The sequence below is a fragment of the Alexandromys fortis genome, unplaced genomic scaffold, assembly GCF_014885135.2.
Source record: "Alexandromys fortis isolate MF-2015 unplaced genomic scaffold, M_Fortis_MF-2015_v1.1 scaffold_195, whole genome shotgun sequence".
Classification (NCBI taxonomy): domain Eukaryota; kingdom Metazoa; phylum Chordata; class Mammalia; order Rodentia; family Cricetidae; genus Alexandromys; species Alexandromys fortis.
In genome coordinates, this window is record NW_026068105.1 from 234831 (window position 1) to 256681 (window position 21851).

General features: G+C 36.7%; 1 protein-coding gene across 1 annotated transcript in view; it reads left to right on the forward strand.

Annotated features, from left to right (window-relative positions):
• Tbc1d8b (TBC1 domain family member 8B) overlaps positions 1–21851 on the forward strand; it is a 79005-nt gene that overhangs the window by 20723 nt on the left and 36431 nt on the right. Inside the window, exons 2-7 of the mRNA XM_050124046.1 lie at positions 648–758; positions 3114–3232; positions 4558–4783; positions 5583–5823; positions 10300–10507; positions 11113–11277. Of these exons, the coding sequence (XP_049980003.1) occupies positions 648–758; positions 3114–3232; positions 4558–4783; positions 5583–5823; positions 10300–10507; positions 11113–11277 (1070 nt within the window). The remainder of the gene's footprint in view (positions 1–647; positions 759–3113; positions 3233–4557; positions 4784–5582; positions 5824–10299; positions 10508–11112; positions 11278–21851) is intronic.

Consider the following 21851-nt stretch of genomic DNA (forward strand, 5'->3'; position numbering starts at 1 on the left):
TTCTTCTAATTCTTCTGGAGTAGGGTGTACAATTCTTCTTATTTCGGGATCCCTGTATTCTGGTGATGTCATGTTGCCTTTCATGTTGTTGGAGGAAGTCTTGCATTGGCGCCTTCCCATCTCCTATTTCATATGGAGCCAGGGGAGGCCTGGTGTCTTGGTCCAGTCTTTGCTGTGACTGAGTCTCTGGGTGTATCTCTTCAGTGTAGAAGCAGCGCCCGGCCCGTCCAGATGGAACTCTTCAGCACCTAAACAGGGCCGCCTGGTAGCCCAGTGATCCAGGGATAGAAGGAAGGACGGGGCAGGCAGTGCAGGATCCAGGAGAGCACAGGAGCACCTGGAGCCCAGGCTGAGGGCGCCCAGGCTCTCCTACTGGAGACCTTGAGGCTTACTGCTCTGGGTGGGTAGCCTCAGAGTAGGAGCCTAAAGTAGGAGCTTCCATGTATGGCACTTTTAATGTAGGTTCTGAGGATTGGAATCAGGTCCGTGACTGAAGTATCTCCTTATCCTCTATATATATTGACTTTAACAAAAAGGTCTCAAAAAGACCCTTTAGAGTAGAATTTTTTTTAAAAAAAATAAGTTCATAAATTGTCATTTGAATTGATTTTTTTATCTCTTATAAAGTTTTTTTTCTATTATCACAGGGCTTCTAGTTGGGACTCTTGATTCTGTCTTAGACTCTACTGCCAAAGTGGCTCCATTTCGCATCCTACACCAGACACCAGATTCTCAAGTTTACTTGTCAATTGCATGTGGTAAGTATGATTGTTTAAAAAGCCTTACAGTTCAAATATAAGCAAGATACTAAGATAATTATGGCAGAACTCAATGAGCTTCAAATTCCAAATTGAAGAGTTAATAATTACAGAAATGAAAATACTTTTGCTTGGGCTGGAGAGATGGCTCAGAGGTTAAGAACATTGCCTGCTCTTCCAAAGGTCCTGAGTTCAATTCCCAGCAACCACATGGTGGCTCACAAACATCTGTAATGAGGTCTGGTGCCCTCTTCTGGCCTGCAGGCACACATACAGACAGAATATTGTATACATAATAAATAAATAAATATTTTTTTTAAAAAAGAAAATACTTTTGCTAAAACATTCTTATTAATGAAGATTGTAATCTTATTTAAATGGATAAGATATTCATATCTAAAAACAAAATCAACTAATATTGAATGTCACTGCATACTAAGCATTGTTACAAGTGCTTTGTATGTAGGAAAACTGAATATTCAAATTTCCTTATACTCCTCAGTTGCTTTAAGATTTGGAAGCAAGTTAAATGCAACTGTTCTTTGTGAGAATAGCAGTCCCACTTCCCTTTAAGAATGATTACAGCTTATTAGGAAATTAAAAGGCTAGTGAGCAGGCATTGGTTACTGTGACTGCCACCTGACTCCTTTATAAACTTAGTAATTCTTTACCAAACTGCTGGAAAGATTGGACCTTCCCCATTAAATACCAGTGTTCTATCTTCTTCTAATAGTAACTGAGATAAGGAGAACATGATTATGGTAAGCCCAAAACTTAAAGATTCTTCCCTGAAAAAGTAGAAGTCTGACATTTGAATTTTTTATTTACATACCTGATGTTTTTCAAAACTTTGAAATATAACTTTGAAATAGAAAGAATGATTTGCAGGTACAGCTACATTATCATTCATACCCAGGTGGTCCAGAGCTTTCCACATAGTGTATTGTGGGTAACGTGGGAAAGAGATTATGATGAGTCTTCCTAATAATACAAATCAGAATAATTTTAACTCATATGCAATATTTGTCTTTCATTTCTATGTCATTTCATTTCCATTGTAATATTGAACAAAACTAGAATCTCATATTTATGGTCTTTTTAAATATTGACTGATTTCTTCTTTTCTCCTCCCCTCTTTTCTAAAGAGTGTGTGTGTGTGTGTGTTTGAAAAAATACACATGAATTTGTAGACATGTCATGTTTGTGAACATACAGCATACAATTACATTCATTAGGATGTGTAACTATGAAAGAAATTGCCCTCTAAATTTCCTTTAGTCATCCTACTAAGTCTGTTCTCCTAACTCTTTTAAATTACATTCTAGCAAAACTAAATGCAGATAAGATTAAGAGAATTTTATAACCTCAGTTCTGAAACTCATCAGTCAAGATGGTTTTGAAAAGTCTTTTCTGCTTTAAAAAAGTAAAATCTTGCTATTCTTGCATATGAACCTGATATATAATTCTTATTCATAAGATGAATAAATATCTAACTGGATTATAGAAAATGAACAATTTTGCAGTGTCAATAAAATTTTACTGTGATCGTCTCTATATCATGGGAACATTCTGTGCAGTCAAGGTTATTTCTTTTTAATGATATCTGTATAATCCATATTTCCAGAAAGATTTTTAAAGATATTTGGTAATAAGAGAAGTGGGGCTGGATAATGAAAGTTTCTCCAAGTGAAAGCAAACCTAGCAATAAGAATATTTAATACAGCCTTCAATAAGACAGCTAAGACTGACGCTGGTGCAATAGGTCTTATGGTTTAATATTGCCACAAGGTTTCTGACTTTCATCATGCAATGTCTGTAAGTTTGCTGCGTGTTTTAGTGAATTCACTGGCTCTTACCAAAGGGTTTGTATGTTTAGTAACCATAGTAAAAAGTCCACATTTGTCCAGCAATGTAAAGGACTGTCACATGCTTACTATTTTCAGTCTTGAAGAATTTAGACACAATGCTAGTAGTTGTACTTGACCAAGGGGTAAAATGTGAGGGTGTGTGTGTGTGTGTCTGTGTTTCCTACATGTTTCTTTGTAAAGATAATGGTTTCTTCTGGGCACTAATTACTGTTATCTTATTTTCAGAATTTTTACATTTCCTTATGAGTTATTTTTCTCCCATTTCATTAAGTATTGTATTTTTCTATTTCTAATAAATTTAACTCTATTGTTTGTGCTCATATATTCAGATGAAATAGAGAATAAATATATTAATTTATATATAGCTATATTTTTGTGAAAGTGACCAAGTAGTTTTATTTCCTTTTAAACTAAATTTGTTTGAATATAAAGAGAAGGTTTATTAAGGCGTTTCCCTTGAATCATTTTTCTCTATATTATTAATCAGGGGCCAACAGAGAAGAAATAACAAAACATTGGGACTGGTTGGAACAAAATATAATGAAGACTTTATCAGTGTTTGATTCAAATGAAGATATTACTAATTTTGTACAAGGCAAAATAAGAGTAAGTGGAATGGACGGGTGAATAAAGTGGATATGGTATATATTCACAGTGGAGTTTTATTATCCCATAAAGAAGAAATTATGTAATTTGTAGACAGTGTATAGAATTGAATATAACTATGTTAAGCAAAAAAACCTAGTCTCAAAGTCAAGTAGCCCGTGTTTCTTTCATATGCAGAATTTAAATTCTACATCACTCACACAAAATGAAGGATGGTACTACTTGGAGGAAGGAAGGGAACTAATGGGAACAGAGAGAAATAGGGATAAAATGAAAGACAAAAATTACATGTTTCTCTCATACACAGATTTAAATATATATTAAAATTTAGATTATAGAAATAGAAATACTATAAAACAACAAATATTGCATGTTTTCCTCATGCACAAATTTAAATATGTATTAAAATCTACATCATATGCATGTATATATATGACATTGAAATTAGGAGTAAGAAGGGATCTGTGGGAATGGAGATAGCAGGGGACAAGAGAGGGTGATGGACATGAATTGTGTGCAAAGTACGATGATGCGCATTTATGGAAATGTCATAATTAAACCCACAGGGTTTCTCACTGTAACAGTCCTGGCTGTCCTGGAACTAGCTCTTGTAGAGCAGGCTGGACTCGAACTCACAGAGATCCACCTCTGCCTCCCAAGTGCTAGGTTTAAAGGCGTGTGCCACCACTGCCGGCTTTTTATATATTTCTTAAACAATAAGAAATTTTGAAAATTAGCTTACCTTTAGTTTCATCATTACTTAGTTGGTATGAGTTCTGAGCCCTCAAATAAAATGTGCATGATTCCAAAAGAGAATAAGTGATATGGATGTATTCTGTAAATGGAGCCCTAAAATGGAGTCTTCTTCAGGAAAGATTGGGGTAACATAGAAGGTCATCCTTTTACTGGCACTTTTTATGCCTTTCAGAAGCACATGTCTGGATGCCAAGATAAGTGCTTCCAGAAATTGTGCAATGGCTTGGTTTTGGTGCTCTTGTGAACATTCCCAGCAGTGTTTTCATTTCACTGTCGCTTAAATAGGATTTTGAACAAAGCTTTTGTTTATTCAGAAGATGTTTGACACCTACATTTGTGATAGCTTCTTATAAAGGAAGAAACACTGCTACAAAACTAAAGACAACGTGCTCACCTCTATCCTAAGAGAAGTATGCATATGCAGACATGTATACATACAACCTATATATCCATAGAGATCTATTTGATCAATACCTAAAATGAGAAACTTAAAATCTATACTTAAATATGAAAAAGATTTTTGTTGCTAGGTGATGGTAAGTTTTCTGAAGCTATTTTATCTCTTCCAGGGACTAATTGCTGAAGAGGGAAAAGAGTCTTTTGCTAAAGAAGATGATCCTGAGAAATTTCGAGAAGCTCTTTTGAAATTTGAAAAATCTTTTGGTTTACCAGAACAGGAAAAATTAGTAACGTATTATTCCTGCAGTTATTGGAAAGGACGGGTTCCTTGTCAGGGTTGGCTCTATCTAAGTACCAACTTTCTGAGTTTCTATTCTTTCTTGCTAGGATCAGAAAGTAAGTGTTTGTTTATTGCTTATCATGGCTTTCAATTTTCTCAATGACCTATCAACTCAGTGGTGTTAAGTTCTGTGTACAGTAATGGGATTGATATTGAAAGTAATTAAATTATATGTTCACATCAAAGACGTTTCAACCACAGAAAGAATTTAAGAATCTCTATGTAACACAGGGAACAATTAAAATGTGGATAGAAAATCTTAGACATAAATTGAGTAGCAGATGAATTTTAAGCAATAAGAAACTAGTATGTAACCACTTCTGTCTTCTTAGAAGCTGCCTGCTTGTTCATATGTGTTTTAATTCTTGTTTTAAACATACAACATAAAGTAAGCCATTGTACCTCCTGATCTACATCTCATTTTGCAGCCACAAAGGATCAAGTGGTATTATTTATAGCATATGTATAACTTTTACATCAATGGTTATATAATGAGATGATTATATATAAAGAAACAATTTAAACATCACATCAAAATCTTTTTCTAATTCTTTAAAATGGTATCTGTCCCAAGTATTGGATACATAACTCAGTGGTAGCACATGTCTGGCATGCATAAGGCCTTGGGTTCAATCCCAGCACCATTAAAAAGAAAAATCAAAAAGTCAAGAATATATACCTGTTTTTTAGAATCACTGATTATTATATATTTATTACAATGTTTCAAAATCTTAATTAACTTTGACTTCTAAAGTACTGTATTATTTTTCCAGTGGTCATGATAAAAGAACTGAATTATGAACATAAATCAATATTGAAAATGTAATTGCACTTACTTACAATTCTCATTTGCAGTTAAACTCATTATCTCCTGGGACGCAGTCTCAAAACTAGAAAAGACTTCAACTGTTATACTAACAGAGAGTATTCATGTATGTTCTCAAGGAGAGAATCACTATTTTTCAATGTTTTTGCACATTAATGAAACATACCTTCTTATGGAACAACTGGCAAACTATGCCATAAAGAGACTTTTTGATAAAGAAACATTTGATAATGACCCAGTCCTTGATGATCCTCTACAAATTACCAAAAGGTATTTCAATATTAATATTTACTTCTCTTTTCATCTCTCATTTGTTGGGGATATAGGGGAGTCATGCATGCCCAGGCATAGGGACAAAGGTCAGAGGATAACTTGCAGAAGTCAATTCTCTCCTTCCACAGTGTGGTTTGTGGGGATCAAGCTCAGCTCCTCAGCCTTGGCAGCAAGCACCTATACTCTCTGAGCCTTTTCACTGGCTCCAATATTTACATTTTATAGTATTATTTGGCTGTAAGAATGGTTTAACAATGATTAACATTAAAAGTTAAATGCTCTATATTATATGATAGTTTTTTCTTTGGCATTGATCATTGATGTTTATTATTTGTAAGTTTATTTGAATACATTTCAGAATTACTCCTCCTCCGTGAAATTTAATTCTAAGATATAATGGAAGTTAGGTTTGGAAATTATTTTCTTAATTAAATAGGATTTATATTAGAGTATGTCTTCGTTCTGATTTCTGTTGCTGTGATGAAACACCATGACCAAAGCAACTTGGGGAGGAAAGGGTTTATTTGTCTTATTCTTCTTTATCTCTGTTCATCATTGAAGGAAGTTAGGACAGGAACTCAAACACGGCCAGAGCCTGGAGGCAGGAGCTGATGCAGAGGCCGTGAAGGGAGCTGCTTACTGGCTTGTACCCCATGGTTTGCTCAGCCTGCTTTCTTATAGAACCCAGGACCACCAGCCCAGGGATGGCACCACCCACTATGGGCTGGGCACTCCCCCATCATTCACTAACTAAGAAAATGCCAGGCAGTGATGGTGCAAGCCTTTAATCTCAGCACTTGGGAGGCAGAGGCAAAGTGAGTTCCAGGACAGCAGGGGCTACACAGAGAAACCCTGTCTCAGAAAAAATAAAGGAAAGGAGGGGAGGGGAGGGGAGAAAAGAGAGAGGAAAGAAAGGAAAGGAAAGAGAGAGGAAAGGAAAGAAAAGGAAAGGGAAAAGGGAAAGNGGGGAGGGGAGGGGAGGGGAGAGGAGAGGAGAGGAGAGGAGAGGAGAGGAGAGGAGAGGAAAGGAAAGGAAAGGAAAGGAAAGGAAAGGAAAGGAGGGAAGGAGGGAGGGAGGAAGGGAGGAATTAAGGAAGAAATGCCTCACAGGCTTGCGTTCAGCCTGATCTCATGGAGGCAGTTTCTCAACTGAGGCTCCTTCCTCTGATGACTTAGTTGTGTCAAGTTGACTAGTGAGCACAAGGTAATTTCCAAAGTGTAGAGTGTTTAATGTGGTTAGGTAACTCTAAATTTGTCTGTTTGTAGTCTAGATAATTTAAGTTCTAGAGTAGTTAAGCATATTGTTTAATTTTAAATTAATTTAGTGATACTATTAACATTTTTCTGTAGAGACAACTTAATAGAGCCAGTGGACCATGGGCTTTAGTTTCAGACTGGAGAAGTCTCTTGAAGTTCCCATTTCTCAGAGTCTTTGTTTGCTTCTCTGTCATTTCTTCCCCTGTGGGCCCTTATTAGGAATGAATGAAATGTGTGGTGGTTAAATATAAAAGAACTACACAAGTACTAATCATTATTAGTGCCTACATCAGAAGTATCTGACTAGGTGGGAATGGGGGCATGTGTATCTAGTCCCGGTACTTGGAAGGCTGAGGCAGGAAGGTCATTAGTTCTGGGTCAGCCTGAACTCTACAGGGAGGCCTTATTCTCCAGGAGGAAAAAGAGACTGACTGACTGATCATTGTTCATCATTATATTCAGTTTGCTGAAAGTGGACAGAGCCCTTTCATCTACTCAACACTTAAGACAGTTGACTGAAAGGGACTTGGCAAAGGGGAGGAGGAAAGAAAAGCATTCAGAATTAGCTAGTGAAAGTCGTTTGGGGCAAGGAAGGTGAGGATATAGCCTGGGAAAGTTTAAGAGAAACCTAATCCAGAGCCTTTGGATAGACTCGACTAAGTGATGCGGAGGTTTGTCATATACTAACTAGGCCTGGTTGGGTAGCTAGTCATTTCTCACAGAGTTCCTAAACTATTCCCAGCATTCAGATGCAGAAAGATTACTTGATGAGTCTGTAAGCTGAAGCTTTATACTTTATTACCAAAGTTAGGTCTCTGCCTGTTTTACAAATGGAACTCTTTCATTGAAAATTTAAGGCTCAGGGCTGGAGGGATGGCTCAGAAGTTAAGAACACCAGCTCCTCTTGCAGAGGCCCGGGGTTTGATTCTCAGCAACCATACAGTGGCTCATAGTTGCCTGTAGCTCCTTTTCCAGGAGATCTGATTCCTTCTTCTGACCTCCATGGGGACTAGGTACACAAGTGGCAAACAGACATACATGGAGACAAAACATTCATACAATAAAAATAAATATACGATTTTTTTAAAAGAAAGGACTTAAGGCTGGAGAGATGGCTTAGTGGTTCAGAGCACTTAACTGCTCTTGCAGAGGACCCAGCTTCAGTTCCTAACACCCACATCAGGTGACTCACATCCACTTGTGTCTCCAGCCAAGAGATCTGCCATGCCCTGGCCTCAAACATCTACATGCACATGCTCCAAATAAACTCATACAGGCATACCCACATTCACAAACAAACACAATTTAATGATCCACCTCATATTGCATTAAAGTTAGGCATTTGCTTTTGTAATGCTTTCCTCGATTGACCACAAGAAACATTCTTTTAAAAATGATTTTCTTCTCCTTCACAGGACCCCACCCCTAGGTTAAGAAACACAAGTAATTAATGACTGCTAAGAAAGGGAGAGCTAGTTTTCCCCAGGGATGAGCTCCTGATTGGTTCACTAATACCAAGTGGCCAGCCCTAAAATCATATGCGTGCAAGTAATACTAGACAGATGCAGGAAGTTGTATTGATTAATTTTTTTCATTCATATATATTAATATATAATATGTAATAAGGAAAATATATATAATAAAGAAAAAGGGGCATGAATTTGAGAGGTTGATGGGAAAGGGTGGGGCTGGAGGGAGGAGCGATATAATATTTTAATTAAATATAAAACTGGGGAACTGGAGAGATGGCTCAACAGTTAAGAATACTGACTGCTCTTCCAGAAGACTTGGGCTCAATTTACAGCCCCTACATAGTGGCTCACAACCATCTGTAACTCCAGTCCCAGGAGATTCCAACACCCTCTGGCCTCTTCAGTACTGTGTACACATGATACACTGATTCATAGGCAGGCAAACCCCCCATACACGTAAAGGTAAATAAAAAGGGGAAAGAATCCAAAATTTAAAAAAAAATTATAAAGTAAATTTGTTTACCTTACATGTCAATGAATTGTCCATTACCAAGTCTTTAAATATTTATTTAAATGAGCATTTTGAAAGCCACATATATCTAAATCTTTTTCTAGTCAGTTAAGAATAAACATCTTCCTGAAGAAGTCCTCAGATCCCATTTGTAATAGAGCATCTTATTGCTTCCGTTTGCTGTACAAGTGCTCTATAGTGGGAACAATCTGCGAGCACAATTGCAAGCATTTAGTGTAGATCCATTCATGCGTTTTTAATAAAATCAGCTTGAAAATGTTTGCAGAAATAGGGCTTAACACAGCAGACTCCTTTTCCTTTTCCTTTTATAATAACGTGTCACAGAAACTTTTCTATCCACATGAATGGACTGTGTGATAAATCATCCATTTAGTAATAGTGTAATAACCCACCAAATTCCAACTTAAGTAGAGTAAAACTTTACATGGGTTTCTGGTTATATATATCAGGATTAATTTGTTAGACATGATAAATTACTACACTTTCAAACAGTAGGTGCAGGAAGGCTGAATTTAGTTTCCATTTAGCTGCCTTTGAGTTAGGCATAATTTTCTTACTACCCCAGATGGCATTGCTGCTTAGCACAAGGTATTTAGTGCTCCTGGAAAAATCATGCTGTTTAGAGCAACAGCTTTGCATTTATCTATCTGTCAGTTAACAAGGTTCATCTTTGTTTACCAACTCATGTCCCATGCCCAGCATGGTGCAGGCAGTGTTGTTCTGTTCCGCTCCAATCTTGGATGCTTTAAACAATCTTGCAAAATTCTGCCGAACTGAATCTTGATGTTCTGTTTTATACTCTGCTTTTCCTCTTTGAACTTTAATGCCACCAGTTTCAATTACCTAATCTTATTTATATAACTGCAGGATTTTCTAATAACAATATATGTAAATTACTGTATTCCAAGTTTGGTTTTCACCATTATTAGTGTTATAATACTGGTCCTTCAGAAAATCACCCCTAACAGATTATTTTGAGACCTATAGTTCTCTAACTTTTGTGCATCTTAATTTATGAATAAAATGAAATTGAAAAAAAATAAATGAAATGATCAGGAATCTGTTATTTTATTTTTCCATATAAGAATTCAAGAACATACTACTTGATGTTTAATCTTTGTTTTATGGTTTCTATTGATTAAATCAATATGGATATGTGTATACTTTAGAATTCATCATTTGAGCTTTCCTTCCCATTTCTCTTTCCTACAGAGGTTTGGAATATCGGGCCCACAGTGAGCAATTCAAAGCCTTTTTTAGGCTACCCAAAGAAGAAACTCTGAAAGAAGTACATGAATGTTTCTTATGGGTACCATTCAGCCACTTCAGTACTCATGGAAAAATGTGCATTTCAGAAAACTACATCTGCTTTGCTAGCCAGGATGGGAATCTATGTAGTGTAATCATTCCATTACGAGAGGTAATATAATTTTCGGTGCATCTAAGTTTGTAATTCATGGCATACCCTTTCATTCTGTGAATTGCAAAAGGCCCAGTAAATGTGTCCTCTTAGCCATGTACAATAATCATTGAAGTTAAAATTCCTTTTCAAGTTAAAAACACTAGCATGTGAGATACTTTTAATTTCCTTTCAGTAAAGCTTTGCCAAAAGTGAAAGTGGGAAAAAATTTGAAAGCAGATAAAGGTTTAGAGTGGCACAAAATAAACTTGATCGTTCTGACCCTTAAGATAAGACCACCAAAATTTAGACTGTCACATTTGATGTACTTGTTTAGAAAGAATGGACTTGGAGACTTTCACGACAGTGAAAAATCAGTCCTCATCACTGACTGTTTTGTCTATGTTGTCAATTTTAAAGGCCATATTACTCTAGCTTTTTCTTTGAAAGGTAAAATAGCTTGAAATGAGAAGATTTGTATCATCATTAGCACAGATGTCTCTCTGAGTAAGTCATACCCCAGACCAAAACTTTCAGCCATGACAGAGAAAGCCAAACACGTACTATCTGAATGTGTCAGCACTGGGAGAAAATGTGATTCACTTATTTATCTTCTTACTCCCCAGGTCTTAGCTGTAGATAAAACTGACGACTCCAACAGATCCGTCATCATCAGCATCAAAGGAAAAACAGCTTTTCGTTTCAATGAGGTTAAAGACTTTGAACAACTGGTGGCAAAACTCAGGCTTAAGTGCCGAGCAGCTTCAACTCAATGTGACCTTAGTACAGAGGTAATTTCTATAGCCATCACATAATCTTGCAGAAAAGCTTGTGTTTAGAATAGTCTATTCTTTCAAAAAGGAACTTATAGTAATTGTTCTATTTGTACCTTTATTTCTTATTATAAAAGCCTAAATCTAAAGAAATTATATACTCTATACTATGCACAGAAGTAAAAATTAAGGACTTTAACGTGTTTAAGAACTAATACTTAAGAAATACTATTAATTTGATCTTCCTACTGTACATGCTTTTCAGTAAGCACAACTTATATGTTCTTCCAACTTGACTTTTAACCCAGTCAATGTTTGGAGACTATAACAGGACCTTACTGGGGCTGAAGAGATGGCTGAGTGGTTAAGAGTACTGGCTGCTCTTACGGTGGACCTTGATTCACTTCCCAGCCCCCACACTGGTTGGGTCAGAACCACCTGTTACTTCTGTTCCAGGGGAACTGGTGATTTCTTCTGGTCTCTGCAGTTATTGAATGCACATGGTGCACATACATAATATGCAGGCAAAATACCCATCTACATAAAGTAAAATGAAAAATTGAAAAAATTTCCTCTTATTTCTGCAGAAATGCAATTGTAAACCATAATTAATATTTTAATGCCTAAATGTTCAGCTTTACCAACAGAATTTGATTCTAAGAACAGTGGCATAGGCATTTACTAGCAAAGTATTACGGGAGGGGGATGATGAGATGGCTTCGCAGGTACAGGGACTTGCCACACAAGTCTGACAAATATGATTCTTAGACTCTAAAGTAAGGACGAAAGAGGAGAACTAACTCCACACACAAACACAAGAATAAGTCGATAAAATAATTTTTAAACACAGAATGATTTTTCTGGGTTTTAAATTATAAAAATATAGCGATGATAAATACTCTGAATAAAGAGTAGTTAGGACCTGATCTTTAATGTCTTTCCAGGAAAGGTAGACTGATTGAATTCAAATGAATTTTCAATTCAGAATCCAGGAGCTCTGTGTTTTTACATATTTATAAAATGTATCGAATTGAACCATATATTTTAATTAAGGATTCAAAGGTAAATAATCAAAATTGACGTTGCTGGTTATATTACTTTATTTAGATTGACAGAGAGCCCTTTCTCACTGGAGAGTGAAGACTGGCAATATGCCAGTTCATTTATAGTGCAGTATTGGTAGATGAAGCCTTCCCTCCAGTAAACCACGCTGTTTTCATTTATGTCATCTTAGTACCAGGTGCAGAATCCTCATGTAGGCCACAAAGAATTTTTATTGCCCATACTTTCACATAATTTTTTTTCAAATTTCCTTATCCAGAATACTCCTTAGCTTGATGTGAAAACATAAATGAAATCTAATCAGTGTTGATAATTAATATTCTCATATAATTGCTTATATAAAATTTGTTATGTCCTTACTCCTTCAGATTTAATCTCTGTTAGATCCAGTATTCTGAGTATTCTTCCCTTTTCTTTAATGTATTTGCCTCTGTAATGTGGGAAGAACTGCAATTTTTTTCTTGGAAGCCTCACATTCCTCTGATAGCTGAGTATCTGCCATTGTCAAGAAAAGATTTTCTTTCAAAATGTTTCCCATTTCTCTGGATACATCAGAATGCTAAGGATTTCCAGTTTTTCTTACCCATTTTAGAGGCTTTGGTATAGATAGATTCAGAAAGCTTACTAATCAGTATAGCAGTTTGCATGGAAGCATGATTTTGAATTCTCATATTTTATTTTCATTGAATTTTAAGTCTCTCTGTCTCTCTCTCTCTGTACTCTTGCATGAACACACATGTCTTGGTGTTCATGTGGCTATCATAGGACAACTTGTGGGAGTCACTTCTTTCCTTCCACCATATTGGTCCTGGTGATTGAACTCAGGTCATCAACCTTGGGAATAGGTACCTTTACCTGCTAAGCCACTTCACCAGCTCAGAACTGAAGGTTTTCATCTTAGCAGTGATGAAGAATTTTGACCCATTTTAGTATTATCTGTATATCTCTAGCTATATCTATATTCATTAAAATTAGTAATGAGAAAGTCTTTTAAAATAAGAGATAGGGGCTAGAGACATATCTCAGAGGTAGACTACTTGTTTAGAATGGGTAATATCCAGCATTAAATGCCTAGCACTTTTTAAAAAAAAGCCAGTGCAATTTGATTTCTAAATAACAAAAGTTGTTGCTTCATTCTTCTATAGCTATGATCAACTTACCTAAACAATGAGAAAAATGCATTGTGTAATTTTAATAAATCCAGTGACTTTTATACTACAAAACTCTTAAAAATCTAAATCCCAGAGTCTAAATCAACAAATCTAAATCTCAGTATAGAAAGGACTGCAGGAAGTTTGTCCTTTATCATATGAGGACATAAATGCCACCAAAAGTAATTGGGATTATGCATAAGCACCAGCTCTGTCCAAATTTTAACTAGGTATCAATTACGTGTTCCATGGTTTCATAAATTACACTAAAACCTGGGTGCATGAACAGGTTTTATAAAATTCTGACCAACTGCTTAAAAATATATTAGTCTTGTTTTTGAGGTGTACAGTAAAGAAATATTACTAAATTTTAAAGCCACTAAATATGAGAAAATTTGACTCTTTTAGCTTAGCTTGGGGCTAGATTAGAAAGCACTGCTAGAGCTCCTTTTAAATTGCATTACAAATTAATCCTGACAATAGAACAGTGGTCCTTAGCCTATAGGTCTCAACCCCTTTGGGGGATCGAATGCCCCTTTCACAGGCCTCACATAATAGACCATCAGAAAATATAGATATTTACATTAAAATTCATAACCGTCGCAAAATTACAGGCATGAAATAGTAACAAAAGTAACTTTACAGTTGGCGGTCACCACGGCATGAGGAAATGTATTACAAGGGTTATAGCATTAGGAAGGTTGAGAACGTCTGCTCTAGAATGTCAAGGAATGTCGAACTGTGTTTAGACAGGCAAATTTCAACAAATTATCAAGGCATATGTAAATGTAACTGGTGCTTGATTTTGCTTTAGTTTCTATGTTTTTAATTATAAGTATTGAGTTCCAGGAACACTTATTCTTGATAGAATGATATATTGCCTATTTCTAGAATTGCAAATAAAAGGTGATAGAGCTGGAACCTGTAACCCCAGCTACTGGGAGGATAAAGCAAAAAAAAAAAAGAAAAAGATTGCAAGTTTAAGCAGACCCTATGTAACTAAGGGAGACCCTGTTTAAGAATTAAAAAACTAAAAAAGACTAGGAATGTGTGTGTCTCAGTATTACTGCACTTATTTAGCATGTATATATCCCTGGATTCAATCCGTATTTAAAAGACAAGGGAGGTTTCTTTTCACCAAGGACATTTATCTTACTATTATTAATACATTTTATTATTTGAGGACTTCATACATGCGTAGAATGTATTTTGATATATTCACCCTTACTCCTTGTTACTCCTCTCAAATCACTTCCCAACCCCTCCCAACTTCACGTTTCTTTTTTTAAAGAACCTACTGAATTCAGTTTGTGCTTCCCATATATGCGTGGGTGTGGAGTCATCAGCACAAAGAAGCATTTTTGATGAAGAATGAGAGCTGTACTAATGTATAGCAATAAGAATATGTATTTAGAGGCAACTTCATATTATATCATTCATTTAGCCAAGTAATAGTACTAGGTTCACACTGGGACCTATGAGCTTCCCCAGCCATGGGTTCTTTGTCACATTTACAGTGCTAGCCATATGTTTATTCTTTTGGAGTGGGCCTTGAATCCCATCAGAAAGCAGTTGATCACCCCTGTTATATTTGCGCCAATATTGGACCCATCATCAGTGTATATTACTCACAGGGTTCACAGCTAGATAAAACTGTTGATATATTTCTCCCTCAGCATCCTGAACAGCAGCACCTTTTGGTACTATGCAAGGTACCCAGTAGGGGAAATTCTTCCTAGGCAGACTAGCTTAATTCTACGTGTCCATGAGCACAGTGTGTGGTGCTCAGGAGCAGCAGCCTTAGTATCAGGTAGCCTGTACGTTTAGGTGTCTCTAGGATAACTTAGGAAAGTAGCCTGGCACTGGGCTGTTTATTTGAAACCCGTGGCTTCTGGGAAAAACGTTTTCCCTTGTGCTGAGTAACTCCAAGGTGTGTGGTGTGTGTACCCTCTCATCACCTCTTCCATTTAATATCACCTGTGTTCTACTCTTTTTTCCCCGAAGGAAAACAAGAATACAGTCAGAAATAGTAGTTAAACCCACATAACTGATTTTTGCTTACCTTAAGAATAAGGCAATACTAGCTAGAGACATCCCTCTTTAGGTAAAGGCACTTGCCACCACGTCTGACACCCTGATTTTGATCCCTGGTGGAAAAGGAAAATTTAGTCCAGCAAGTTGTCCTTTGACACAGACACACACACAGACACACACTCTCTCTCTCTCTCTCTCTCTCTCTCTCTCTCTCTCTCTCTCTCTCTCTCTCTTTCTCTCTCTCTATATATACATATATATACATATACATATACAAAATTTTGTTAAAGAATAAAAATGTGTGTTTTCTGTGGCTACAATTAAAATAGGTATATAGATTAATGTCTGAGTTAGGAAACCAGAAATTTTGTTAGAAATATAATTAGCAACCTATTTTAAATTATGGAGTATGCATGGGCTGCCATTTACAGTAAGCTTCTGGTATTTGAAAGAACTGCTTCTCTGTAAATTTTGTCTTTTTAAATTTATAGCTCAACTCTGTCTCCCAATCACTATTGATTGTGCTGTGTTTATAAGTTATTTTAAGTTGTTATTTTATAGAAAGGTTATACACAAAGAAATATTAACCTTTGCCCTATATTTCCTTCACTGTTAAAGCCATATCCTGTTTCTAAAATCAGTGTTTGATATAAAAAAGAAAAATGGAAAAAAAGGCTTAAGGGTACATGCCATAAAATAAACAACCTCTATTACTTTCTACTTGGGATTGGATGTTGCTCAGGCAACAAAATGTCTGAGTGCCAAGTTTATTGCTTTCATAATTGTGAGACCCAAACCCATGCCATTTAGAAGTGGTATTAGCTTGAGTTCCAGGACAGCCAAAAAGCTACACAGAGAAACCCTGTCTCGAAAAACATAAAGGAAGGAAGCAAGGAAGAAAGAAAGAAATGGTATTAGCCATGAAGTAAAAGTCAGAGAAAAAAAAGCGATTCACAAGAATAAAGCTTTGTTGCTTAAATAATCTACTTCATTGCACTCTTTAACAATTCAAATGTTAAATTGTTTCACACCACTGTCTTTGTGGGTGAATGTGATTTTCTGACTGCTTCAGAGGTAGTTATGGATGCAACTAGAATACTTGCTAGTGCTCTTGTAAACTTATATTTAGGGTTTTCTTTTTACTTAAGAGTTTATTTTTTATTCCTCCTCTTGAATACTTTTCTAATACTTTGAATAGTATTATCAATAGATAATCGGTGCCTCGGTCATATGGTTTAAATTAAATAATGTGCATTGCTTGAGATTCGACTTGCAAACATCAATTTTTCTGTCTATATTTACAAAAGATGCTACTTTCCATCTACCCCGTCCATGAACATCATTTTTATCTTTCTAAAGCTGGTAAAATTTGAGGGGGTCAAATGATTTTTCTTTGAAATCACTTAAAATCTCTGGCATAGTAAATTTTCAGAAGCAGTGTAAATGGTATGTATTAAAAGTAAAAAACAGATGTAATAAAATCGCATGGAAATACAAATAACGTAGGATAGATAAACCAAGATTAAAAGTTGGGCAAGGTGGTCCATGATGGTAATCCTAGCACCCCAGAGACTGAGGTTGAAGGATTCTAAGACCCAGGCAAGCTTTAACTATGAGACTCTCTTAAAAACAAAAGTAAAATAAGCAAACAAAAAAATTTCTGTAGTAGAAAATCAGGGCTTCCTGATTTTAAAATGTACTATTCAGCTATAGTGAACAGCATTGTGATTGAAGCATTAGGATAGACACATATGAATGTAATGTTTTTTTTTTTTTAACTCATTGGGAGGCCTGCCACCCAGCTCCCAAATCATCACATGGAGACATTCTTTCATGTGAATACCCGACCTAAGCTTGGCTTATTTACAGCCACTTTTTCTTAACTTAAATTATCCTTTTGCCTTAAACCAACCTTTTGCCTCTGGGCTTTTACCTTTCTCTATTTCTGTGTATCTTTTGTTTCCTTCTTACTCCATGACTGGCTGTGTGGCTGGTCCCTGGCATCCTCCTCTCCTTTTTTTTTTCTTGCTCATCGCTCTTCTCTTTTTTTCCTATTTATTCTCTACCTGCCAGCCCCAACTATCCCTCTCCTGCCTAGCTATTGACCATTCAGCTCTTTATTAGGCCCATCAGGTATTTTAGACAGGCAAAGTAACACAGCTTCACAGAGTTAAACAAATGCAGCATAAAAGAATGCAACACATCTTTGCATCATTAAACTAATATTCCCCAGTTTAAATGAATGTAACACATCTTCAACTAATATTCCACAACAGTAATGGAATGAAGAGTATAGAAATAAACCTTACCATTTATCATCCATTGATTTTCCAACAAGGATAGAAGGCAATTCGGTAAGGGCTTAAAGTCTTTCCCCAAATGATTTTGGGACATAGATAACCATTTACAAGAAGTGTACCTGGACTCTCCCTTTAAAACACCTATAAAATGGATCAGAGAACAAAACTGTGAGTCTGAAACTTCACAAGTCTTAGAGTAAATGTAGCAATGAGTCGTTATGCCTTTGAATTGAGGACCTATTCCAATAGGCATTTCTCCAAAAGAAGATAATGAAATAGCCAAATAAGCACATGAAAACTTTTTCTGTATTCTTTGTTGCTAGGGAATTTCAACCTAAAACCATAATAGGATGCTATTGATTCATACCCGCTAGCATAGCTATTATTATAAAGGTTGCTAATAACAGTTCAGGAAGATACAAAGAACTTGAAAATCCTGTGGACTGCTGATTAGAATGTAAAGTGGTATACTGCCTTGGAATACAGTTAGTTAGTTCCTCAAAATGTTGACCATATATTTACCATATGCCCAGTAATTCTACCCATCGATATCGACCCATGAAGACTAACCATTCTCACAACGACTGTTCATAGAAGTGTCCAGTGAAATACTCATAATCACCATTTTTAAAAAAAAACATTTTTTAAAAAAACATTCTCTACAAAATGATGATTAAGTGTAATATGTTCATACAGTGGCATGTTATCTTAGTTAGGCAGAGGCCATGAAGGGGTGCTGCTTACTGGCTTGCTTCCCAGGACTTGTTCAGCCTGTTTTCTTTTTTAAAAATAAATTAATTTGCCGCGCACCGCGGCCCTGGTCTGCGCTCTATGTGCTAGACCCCAGTTCGCGAGCTTCAGGCAAGGGGCTGGAGGTTGAGAACACAGACCACAGACGCAGAGACAGACCGACACACGGACCTCCAAACGCTGGTTCAGAAAGCCCCACTTTAATTAACATCATGTAGGCTTAAATGCACTGCAGTCAATGGCCAACAGGTGAAAATCCCATCCTCTGATCCTCTAAGCTAGGCACAGCTTCTAGTAACTAATTAGAAGGTTCTAGGAGGGAAGAGCAGCTGAAGGCCAGGACTCATTAGTCCCAACATCCAGCTGAAGGCCAGGACTCATTAGTCCCAACATATTTTATTTATTTATTTTAAAAAGAAAACAATCTTTTCATTTTAACATACCAATCCCTGTTCCCACTTCCTCCTTTCCTCCCCTTCCCTCCACCTTATCCCCCACCCCAGCTTCCATCCACTCTTCAGAGAGGGTAAGGTACATTGCTTTGGGGAAGGTCCAAGGCCCTCCCTAATATATCTAGGCTGAGCAAGGCAGCCATCCAAAGAGAATAGGTTCCAAAAAGGCCAGTAGGAATAAATTCTAGTGCTACTGCCAGTGGTCCCTCAGTCTGCCCCAGCCATACAACTGTCACCCACATTCAGAGGATCTACTTTGGTCCTATGCTGGTTCCTTCCATGTCCAGCTGGAGTTGGTGAGCTCCCATTAGCTCAGGTAAACTGTTTCAGTGAGTGTGCCCATCATGGTCTTGACCTCCTTCCACTCTTCAACTGGGTTTTGGGAGCTCAGTCCAGTGCTCCAATGCAGTTCTCTGCCTCTGTTTCCATCAGTTGCAGGATGAAGGTATTCATCAGTCTGACTACAGGGCAAGGCCAGTTGGGGCCCCCTCTCCTCTGTTGCTTAGGATCTTAGCTTGGGTCATCCTTGTGAATTCCTGGGAATTTCTCTAGAGCCAGGTTTATTGCTAATCCCATAATGGCTCCCTAAATCAAAACATCTCTTTCCTTACTCTCATCTCTGTCCTTCCTCCTTCTCGACTATCCCATTTCCTCAAGTTCTCCTCCCCCTCCCCTTCTCCCCTCATCTTCCCCTCTGCCCTCTCCACTCCCCCCACCCCCGTGCTCCCAATTTTGTCAGGCGATCTTCTCTGCTTCCCCTTTCCAGGTGGATCTGTGTATGTTTTTCTTAGGGTTCACCTTGTTAGCTTCTCGAGGATCATGAAGTATAGGCTCAATATCCTTTGCTTTACAGCTAGTATCCACTTATGAGTGAGTACATGCCATGTTCATCTTTCTGGGTCTGGGTTATCTCACTCAGGATAGCTTTTTCTAGTTTCATTGATTTGCATGCAACTTTCAAGATGTCATTGTTTTTTACCACTGAGTAGTACTCTAATGTGTAAATGTGCCACATTTTCTTTATCCATTCTTCGGTTGAAGGGCATCTAGGTTGTTTCCAGGTTCTGGTTATTACAAATAATGCTGCTATGAACATAATTGGACAAGTGTCCTTGTAGTATTATCGAACATTATTAGCCTGTTTTATTTTTTTACAGAATCCAGAACCACCAGTCCAAGGATGGAAGTACCCATACTAGGCTATACCGTCCCCCATCAATCACTAATTAGGAAAATACCTTACAGCCAGATCATATTGAGCATTTTCTCAATTGAGGTTCCCTCCTTTCAGTAGTTTGTTGCCAAGTTGACGTAAGACTTCCAGCATACATATTATAGGGCAATAACAAGCAATGACGTGCTGATTTATGTTATTCCATGTGTAAACCTTGACAATGCTATGCCAAATGAAAGAACACAACACATGTTATAGGATTCCACTTATATGGAAGTCTGAAATAATCCTATTTATAAATACAGGCAGTTGTCTAGAATCTGAGTGGACTGGAGAAGGTGTACCAATGGTACCGGATATTTTTTGTTAGTTTAAATAATGTGAGTAAGACCATGCATGTGAAATTGGAAATGTTTCTGTTTTCCTAGGGAAGCTATTTAAGGGTGAAGTTGCTGACTAGTGTGATGATTTTAACATTTTAAGAAATTATTTTTAGTAGAGTACATGATTTTATATGTGACAGTTCCCATTTTATAACTGCTTCAATGAATTTATACCCCCCACACACAAACACCCATACATAGTTAGTTAGTTAGTATGAATTTGAGACAGGATCTCACTTTGTACCCTAGACTGGCTTTTAGCTTGCAATGTTTAGTTTAGCTATTTTTATTCATCTTATATGGTATTTCACACTGGTATAAATTTGTATTTTTTTAAAAAAACTTATATCATTGATCCTATTTTGTGTGCTTGTAGGTTTAAGTTTTTGCAAGATACTTTCGTTGGCTAGCATATTTTGAATAGATCACCTCTACTAAATCCTTCCATCCCAGGCTGCTGACAGTCTGCTCTCGATTTTACTGAGAAATCTTTTTTTTTAAACATGCTGCTTTTTAAAAAAAAAAAAAATTGAGGCAAGGTCTTTGCCTTCCAGCCTGATCTAGAATTCACTATGTAGCCTAGGCTAGCATAGATTGGCAGTAATTTATTGTCTCAGCCTCTTGAGTGCTCAGATTATAGGTATGGACATCCATGTCCAGTTTAACACAAGTTGTTTATCTCTTCTTGGTTTCAGAATTCTCTCTTTGTAGTTGACTTTCATAGGCTTTGGTATGATGAATGTCGGTAGCTATTCCTAATTTCTTTCTCTGAGCTTGCTGAACACCTCCTTAGTTGGGATTTCGTGAGTAATATTTTAGGAAAATTGGAGTGTTTGTTGCCATTGTCTTTTTTTCAGATACTTTCCTCTCCATTTTACCTCTTATTTTCTTTTAGGACTTGTATTACACATAGATCGTCGATCTAATGGTTTCCCACAAGTCTGAGACTCCATTTATTTTTCTTTTTCACCTGAGGGTAATCTCTACCATTTGCCATTCTTTGTTCATTCTTTGAGTGACCCTTTCAGTTCAGTTATCATCTATACAATTTGTATTTTTACAGTTTCCATACCTTTATTGATATCCTCTTATTTTGTAGAACATAACTATCTTTTGTATATTTTGCCTTTTAAAATAATAGATTTTATTTGAGCACTTTTGAGCATATAGAAAACCAGAAAATAGTTTCCCTGTACTGTTACCTACCTTCTCCTCTGACTATGATTTCTCTTATTGCTAATATATTCTGTTGTTTTGGTAAATCGGTTAACAATTGATGAGCCAGT